At 37.3% G+C, this 9,242-nt stretch overlaps 1 protein-coding gene across 1 annotated transcript; it reads right to left on the reverse strand.

The window, feature by feature from the left end:
• On the reverse strand, positions 1-5,578 carry LOC117290173 (angiopoietin-4-like). Its single transcript, XM_033771433.1, has 2 exons — positions 4,838-5,578; positions 1-159 (listed from the first exon to the last, which is right to left on the reverse strand). Exons 1-2 carry the CDS (start codon positions 5,576-5,578, stop codon positions 1-3), a joined length of 900 nt encoding a protein of 299 aa, XP_033627324.1.
• Between the last annotated feature and the right edge of the window lie 3,664 nt (positions 5,579-9,242).

Consider the following 9,242-nt stretch of genomic DNA (forward strand, 5'->3'; position numbering starts at 1 on the left):
CTATTTGAAGGTGATGAACATTGTGATAGCCTTGATTCGTGATGCACTTGCTTTATCACTTTGTAGATGTAGGTCCTTTATATTTCTACGTCTTTTCTTGTTGCCATCTGGTGGTGCTCCCTTAGCCTTACCGGCCTTCTTCCGTCCGTCTCCACTTGGCTTTTTGAATTTTCCGTGGGCGATATGATATTTAAACAGAGTATGAAAGATTAAATTAATCCCCGTTATAGTAAAAAGAATACATGTCATTTTTAGTATATGGAGAGACTATTGTAAATATTCCTATACTCTTTTTTCTTTAAATTTTAAGTTAAAAGCGTTACATTCAATATAGAATAGAAGTTTAAGAGTGTCAAACGTCTTGAGCCATTTTACAAACAAACATATTTTTTTAAAACTACGAGAAAAATTGTGCGCTACCATGGCTAACGGAAGTTGTTATCGTTCAGTGTTGCCTCCCATGACTAAATCAATACATGTGTTGCGTTGCAAGAGTCAGCAAAACCATGAAAGTTTACCTGCCGCGATTAATACATTTATCTTCCCCAGTAACGGACCATTAATTGAACAAAGAGTAACTTTAAGTGTTTAAAACCACCATGCAATTGCAAGTCGAATATGAAGTGAGCTTAGTTTCGTATTATTTTAGTGTTTATAAAACAAGTTATCATTGGAATGATAACGACCCCCATAACTTGGGGTTACATGTAACGCGTACAGTCAAATATTTGGATGTTACTTTTAGCAAGTGAGGAAAACAAATTTCAGTTCTCAACTTATTGAGACAAAAATTCGGTATACGATACTAAACACGAACGTTTCTTTTAAAGTTATTAAACGAGCTTAACTGTCTACACAGTCCATCTCAAGACTGTTTAGTTACACATCATTACGAGTAGCGTTTAAAATAAACTCACTAAATTCAGATGGTGCGCATGAAAAACCAACACGTTACCGTAGCTCCATGTTTATAACGACGGCATCGATCTCGATCTCTAATAATATTATGTCATTGTTTCTCCCGATACTTCTTACACAAACTGATAATAGAAAAATGTATGCTTCTTTTCGACCGAAAAACCGCATCCAGACATTTTTCCATGATTTGTACACATACACAATCGGTAGAGTTGCCACATGTCTATACCTGCAACATTGGATCTACAACAAATTTTGCCCGCTGGGTCATGTACCCCTATTGTTGACGAATCGATTAGTGTTCCCCCACTATTTGCTAAAGGATTAAATTTGTCCAAGCCCTTAAACGAAAAGAGTCTATGCTGTGCACAACAAGACAGTAGCTTACAATGTTGAATGGTACCGACTGTTGAATGCTTGTCGATATTATAAGAAGACAATCTTTTTATTACATACAGTTATTTTCTGTGATAAAAAATTAATGACTTCGTCTTCATTACGAATGAAAGACACTGTTTTTTTTTTGTTTTTTTTGCTAACACCAGATACATCACTTACTTGTGTCCGATTTAACTCAGTTGAAACTTAATCATCATCATTCACATGAGTGCTTATTAATTATTGTAAAAAAAAGTTTGGTTTCAGCGGTTTGTTTGTATGTGATTGTTTTATCACTTTGTTTAAATTTATATCAGTAGTTAGCTTGACGTGCTTCTGACGTTTAGGAATTCATTTAAGGAAAAATGTGATGGACACATAAACAAACGCTACACATTAAACGAAACGTAAGTATAACAATAACGAACATGTACAAAGACTGCAACATAAAACAAATCAATAAACAAAAATATGATTTAAAATTAAGAATTTTCAAAAGGCATGTACACAATTTTACAGACAAAAATGTTAAAGTATAGGTCTATCGAGAAACTAAAAAAGAAACAAATGAAACAAAATCAGTAATACAACGAAACACTGTACTATAGTCAACGACATGATGAGGGATATTCAACTAAACATCACATTATTATGGTACAACGTGTAGGTTCAGTATAAAAAACATCGATGCAGTCCAAAAACAGTTGGTTCAAAGCGCAGACACTTGCAAACCTCTCTCTAAATACTAAAAGATAAAAGCCGAAAACTGAAAACAAAAAAAGACTATCAAAATGTAAACCTCAAAGTAAAAGCTAAAGCAAAAGTACTGAACTCAAAGCTTAAAAACTATAAAACTAAAAGTAAAGCATTTCATGGAATAATATTTCAAGAGAAGTCTTTCACCATTACCTTCTGCAAACCCTGTAAGTTATTTGTAAATCTGTGAACTTTTTCTGTACCGATAGTGTCCAATGGCTTTAACGAAAACCCCAAATTTGGATCAAAGTTACTTTTCATCACGTCGAACAGAAATATAGGCAGATGTGTTTAAAAAGTATTTTAAACATTATAGAAAACAAAAATCAGATTAGACCTAATGCTGAGCGCTTAATATTTACAGTATTTAAGTTTGCAAAAACAAGTCTAATTCCAAAGTTTTGGGTTACTTTTAACCCTGATCTGGGCCCCGTGTTGTCTGCCTAGCTACTAGGTCATGTCATAATGTCCTGAAATTTGTGTCAAAACGTCCCCAAAAGGGTCAAAATGACAGAGTCCGAGGTAAAATTCAATTTTACCCATTTTCCGGGTCACGTAGCCTAACACGGGATTGGGTCCGCCCCCTTGGAACCGTGATACTCGTCAAGTCTGATCCGGGATACGGGATCCGGGTCAAGTCTGATCCGGGATCCGGGTCAAGTCTGATCCGGGTCACTGAGCAGTTATCGGGTCAAGTCTACCCGGGATCCTGGTCATGTCTGAACTGGGAGTTCTAATAGTAATATGTATTGATAAAGTTAAATTTCCGCGTAAGAATTGTTTTACATTGATGGATTCAGACTGCCGGGAATTAAACATTTTCCCGTGCACATTTTTAGTTTTCGATAGATTAAGGTATCTGTCTTGCAAATCTAGATCAATCATTGATGGATAATAATTAAAATTGCTACTACAGCAGAATAATTAAAAAGAAGGGTAGGCCCTACCATCGTACCTTGAATTGCATGGCCCGACTTTCGTCAACAAAATCGCTCTAGCTTTTTTGATATTTAAATTTTTACTGAACAAACGAATTTCGAAAACAATCTGAATAAAAACAATCTGAATAAAAGTAAAATTTCCACCACTTCAAGTTCAAAAACAGGTACAATTTTAACTTTAAATTGACATTCACAAATAGAGCAAATAATGTGCCGAGCGTTTAATATTTACAAAGTTTGCACAAGCTGTGATATATATGTTTTTGATATATATTATTATTATTAATTTAGCAACATCATTATAGATCCAGAACTTAAAACAGATTATATATTAATTAAAAAAAAAATTAAAAAAAATAGCACATGAAGTGCAGAGCGTTTAATATTTACAAAGTTTGCAGCTAATAGGTGTTTAATAGAGTTAGACTCCCGAGTGAGTATCCTTTAAGGCCGAGTTATAGTCGGTCGTGCGATGGTCGGGCTTCGGAAATCTAGACGCGCGATCATAAAAAGACAAGGTTTTTAGGCCTCAGTCTTAGGATTGCGCGCAAGATTTCCGTCGACCGACTATAAACCGGCCTTTATAGTTACATCATTTATTGGTCCGAACTGTCGAGAAATAAAACAATACCGGTGTACATGTCTAACTTAAGGCCAAATACTGTCCAATAGAATTGAAGATTTCTAACAGGTTTCGAGTCACGCTCGAAATTGCTAAATTTATAGCTTTCGAAAGATTTTTGTATTGAATTTCTGCTCAATCATTGATTAACAATGATTAAAATGAAAGGGAAAAAGTAACATTTAAAAGGGAGTGTATCACTGCCCAGTAGTGGGAATGGGAGACTTTCTGGGACGATAGAGGGCAGCAGACTTACCGGGTAAATCCATTGTTCTCATAATTATGCGCATGTTCAGAACTACGTAAACAATGGAAATTTACCCGGTATGTCTGCTGCCACCTAGCGTTGGAAAGTCTCCTATTAGTGTTAGACTTTCACAACACTGATAAAAAAAATTAAAAAATTGACATGCATTAGTTCTTTAAGGGACGCTCCCATTCAGGGATGTTTAAAAATATTGCACTCAAACTAAATTAGTTTAAAAAAAGAGAAAAATAAATTAATCTCCTACGAAAGAAAAAATAATTATCTAACACGAGATCGATTGATGGTGCACTATGTAACCAGAGAATTAAAACGAAAGTTACTTGTGTGCGAGATAATAAGATAATAACGGTTCCTGAAGGAATATTTTTATTTGTGTTTAGGCGTTTCAGCAGCTAATCAACCTCACTTATAAAACAGTGGGTTTCTGGTCACCTGAAATGATCTTCCGATGCCCGAAAGTGGCTCGTTCTTTAAGCGGCAAAAATAAGCGCGTATAAGTTAACACACGGCCTATTACACGTACGCTTTATTTTAATTCCTTGGCGAGAGAAAACAACGTCCACTTTGATTTCGTATTTTATGTGGTTTTATTAAAGCAAGAAGTTGATTAAAATTACCGCGCCCGGTTTTGTTCAGTTTTTTTTTTCATTTTAGAACCGGGCGTACTTTTATCGTACATGTTTTTACAGATTTTATTTCATTATTAATATACACAATTGCAGACGTAGATTTATTTGATCCTCCCTGAATATACAGACCATTAAAATTGCATAAAAAACAGTTATTATACCACCAACCTCCTTGCCAATTTATGCCACAATTCATATCATTGTCACCGCGGTCATTGTCGTGGTCTTTGGTAGTAAACAACATTTTATTATGCGAAAAGCGGCCTCCGGTATTCATATTATTCAAAACGTTGCCTGCTGAACTTTCAGTATTGTATGAACCAACATTGAGCTGATACTGATCCCCTGTAACACGGAACTCACCATACTCGAACCAAGCGTCTTTAAAGTTCCAGTCGGTCATATCAAGACGAATCTGCCATGTTACTTCGTCATATTCAGTCAGGTTGCGTAAGATATCATTGCCGAGCCAGAGTTCACCACTAAGATTACCAAACCCGTCACGATAGTCGGCCCAGTCGCGATAAAAGTCAACACTGCCGTCTTGACGCCTCTGAATGACGATCCAGCCTCCGCCATCAGTCTCCATGTCGCAGTACACTTGCAAACCATCAACAAACCGGGCAGGAAATATTGTAAAGACACCACTCACTTTCTGACCCGCCTCAAGAAGCTCCTGGCAACTGCTGTAATGAGGCATAGGGGAGACGGTTGTATCGGGGTGTGCATGGGACAGGAGAGGTGTGTCCATATTGCCATCGTAGTACACACTACCAAAGTGTGTAATCAAGTTATCAGGGAACTGGGCAATGGTGGCATTATTCAGCTCACAAAGGTGATGAATTTCATCATAATTTACCGATTTACAGTTAGGATAATCAGCATGGCAGTTACGAATACAGTGGATACGAGAACTTACGCTTTGCTTACGGTATGAAGACGCCGCAAGTGCCCGGTTTTCCGCAGCCATAAATATTTGCATCGAGGGAGGGATATCACAGTAAGCTCCCGATGAAACACCAAACAGTGCTGCAAGGAAACTGAACTCTACCAACAGTGCCGTCATTATTGTATGCTGTCGGAACACCGGTGTTATCATTCTCTGTCATCAAATAATGTCAGCCTGTGTGCAGTTCCGATTTTGTGTGCTTGCGGTGAACAAGTTTTCTATAAAGACATTGAAAATAATTATCACAGCGCCCAGGGTTTTGCGATCCACGAAAATATGTGAGCAAGCATTCAATTGGTTGAATCAAGTCACGCGTTGAGCTCTTAACGAATTGACGCACACGTTTCCATCCTTAGAAACAATCGTTTTTTACTTGAGTTTAAAGTAACAATTGAATTATGGCTTTTGCTACCATCCCGATTTCATGCTCCAAAAAAGACGTGTGGTCGGCACGTAGATGGTTGTGTTTTGTTAAAAGTAATAGAGTTAACGCTATTTCCTTCATAGTAATTAATCACAAGCATTTTTCAAACAAATAGAAACTTGCCATTAGGCTGTGGGCGGCACGTATTCGTTGAAATCAACAACCCGACTCACTGCGTGGAAATGCAACCCAATTGGCTGTCTTTTACCCACAACAATAGGAATTGTGCTAATTTATGCAGACAAATATAGTTGAAGCACGAATTAAGCAGAATACACAATCATTCCACTTGAACTAGTTTCTTCAGTGGCAGAAACAAACCGCGATGACTGCCTAAAATAACGCCGTCAAAGGCATGGGTCCATTAAGAAACAGTACACTTTAAGGCAATGGACACTATTGGTATACTCAAATGAATCGTTAAAATAAAAACTTGTTAACAGAAAAAATAAAATCAGATTTTTAGGTCTCGAAATCAAGCAGCTGAAAGCACACAGCTTCGTGTGCCAAGGGTGTTTGTTTTTCCATTATTATCTCGCAAATTCGACAACCACTTGAGTTAAAACTTTCACAGGTTTGTTATTAATTTGATGCATGTGTTGAGATACACCAAGTGAGAAGACTGGCAGGTATTTGACAACATTACCAAAGGTGTCCAGTGTCTTTTAACGACAATATAGACTCTTTTGTGCTCATTTACAAAAGTAAGACTGTGGATTTAAAGCTAATTCACAACAGTATTGAACACACGAACAATGACCGTTCAAATAATAATCGTGTCAACTTCGAGGAAATGATGGGCACTGCGTGCTTCATTTGATAACAATGCTCAACACGTGCTGGTAAAAAAGACGCTCATTCAAAGACGTGTGTTGAACGTTGCTCTTTACCCCTACATATTAATGCTGCTAATAATTATTATTTTGTACAAAAGATCGCGCTTCCATTATGGGTTGCTGTCATTACTTGTGACCTTCGATATCTTTATAAATTTGGCGGCTTTTACCCGTGTCGGGATTTTGGTATAATAGGCCTACCCACGTCAATAATAAACGGCATTTGAGAGAGTTAAAAAAAACGGATAAGTTTTAAGGAATAGATCAATTTGCGCAAATTTGTGGAAAAATGAAAGAGCGTATCCAAAAACCCATACGCATGAACTTGATTCCGGTGCAATGCACCAAGCGACAAAAATAATTTTCATTGAGCTTGCACTAATTGATCAACTCATAATGTTTAAGAGAGAACTATGGCATACATAGGAAAACTTGGGGTTTGCTTCACGTTAGGCCGATGGTCTAAAAGACAGTGGTGTTTGCCGAGCTATAATATGATCCTGAAATTAATCTTAAAATAGTTAATGTTAACATAATTCAACAGTTAATTCAATCCGATTTTTAAACAGTTCTTTTCCCCGAAATTGTTTTGACGCACCTACCCACCCTAATTTAGATTATTAAAAAATGAATGTCTTCATAATATCATCCATACACTGAAGAACAAAGTAAAGCCAGAAATGAACCAGATAATTTAGGTAAAAATAAAACCTTACTTTCAATGACTTTTCCTTTTTCAAACAAACACCTTTGTCATTTGAATTTGAGTACAATTGATGATCTTGGCCATCGGGGTATTGGATATGTTGCTTTCCTTGTCTTTTTATTTTTATAATTTTATATAGGCCTTTATATTTATTATTGTTTTAAATGAAAACTGAAAAGCTATTTTTAGTTGATTGTTTCGACCCACCCATTACCACAATTCCGAAATTGTTTTTAACATTGACTATTCTGAACTACTCCTTGCTGCTGCCGAAGCGTTTTACCTGCTCATGCAGTTAATTTTTGTCAGGTAGGCTATCGTGAACCCACCTTATACGTTTTTTTTTTTTTTTTTTTTTTTTTTTTTTCATGTTTGGACTTGACGTACTTTTATTGAGCAAGATTTTATAGAAAAGTGTCTAGTAAGAGTGTAGGAAATTACGAACAATTTGGAAGTCGATCTTCCTTGAATATATTGACCATTAGGATTGCATAAAAAACAGTTATTATACCACCAACCTCCGCGAACGTCTATTCCACAATTCAGCTGATTGCCATTTCCGTCAGGTTGAGTACGGCGGTCATTGTCGTTGTCTTTTAAAACAGCATTCCATTGTGAGAATAGTGGCCTCCGATGCCTATACTATCTAAAACGTTGCCCGCTGTACTTTCTGTATTGTACGAACTAACACTGAACTCACACGGAACTCACCATACTCGAACCAAGCGTCTTGAAAGTTCCAGTCGGTCATGTCAAGACGAATCTGCCATGTTCCTTCATATTCAGTCAGGTTGCGTAGGTTATCATTACCAAGCCAGAATTCACCACTCAGAATGCCTCTGAATGACGATCCAGCCTCCGCCACCAGTCTCCATGTCGCAGTACACTTGCAAACCATCAACAAACCGGGCAGGAAATATTGTAAAGACACCACTCACATTCTGACCCGCCTCAAGAAGCTCCTGGCAGCTGCTGTAACGAGGCATAGAGGAGACGGTTGTATCGGGGTGTGCATGGGACAGGAGAGGTGTGTCCATATTGCCATCGTAGTACACACTACCAGAGTGTGTAATCAAGTTTCAACTAGTTTCACCAAGTGTGCAGTTTCAACAACTTTGTGTACTGGCTGTGAATAAAAGTTCCACAAAGACACTGAAAATATAACAGCCACTAGGGTTTTGCGATCAACGAAAATATGTGAGCAAGAGTTTTATTGGTTGAATCAAGTCACGTGTTCAGCTCCCCGCCGAGTAACTGTTACACAAGACCACGTCCCTCGATGCAATCTTACTTGATTTAAATTGAAACGCCTAAATTGGCACATTTTGTGGCTTTTATTGTCAATGCTTTAGAAGTTTTCATGCTTCGTTTAAAAGTCAGCAACTGGCCCTGCGTTGAAATGCAACCCAAGGATGTGTTGTATTACAGGCAGTAGAAACCTAAAAAGAAATAACACTATCTTTGGCAAAATTATTATCAAGCAATTTCCTCGCACAAAGCTGCGTTTACGCACAGTATAACCACAATAATTTGCAGTTGACGGAATTATTTCATGTGAATAATTCTGATTTTGCAATGTCAGATTGTCTTTGAACGAAAAAACAAACACGTCATCTTTGCTGAATTCATTTAAAGACACTGGGCACTATTGGTAATTGTCAAAGACTAGTCTTCTCACGTGCTGTATCTCAACATATGCATACAATAACAAACCTGTGCAAACTTGAGCTCAATCGGTCGTCGAAGTTGCGAGATAACAATGAGGGGGAAAACACCCTTGTCACACGAAGTTGTATGCTTTCAGATGCTTGATTT

This window comes from Asterias rubens, chromosome 5 (genome assembly GCF_902459465.1).
Source record: "Asterias rubens chromosome 5, eAstRub1.3, whole genome shotgun sequence".
Classification (NCBI taxonomy): domain Eukaryota; kingdom Metazoa; phylum Echinodermata; class Asteroidea; order Forcipulatida; family Asteriidae; genus Asterias; species Asterias rubens.

Coding starts and splice junctions, on each gene's coding strand:
- LOC117290173 (XM_033771433.1), bottom strand. CDS start 5,578: ATGACGGCACTGTTGGTAGAGTTCAGTTTCCTTGCAGCACTGTTTGGT. Junction 160..4,837: donor GGGATCAGTATCAGCTCAAT/GTTGGTTCATAC, acceptor AAATTCAAAAAG/CCAAGTGGAGACGGACGGAA.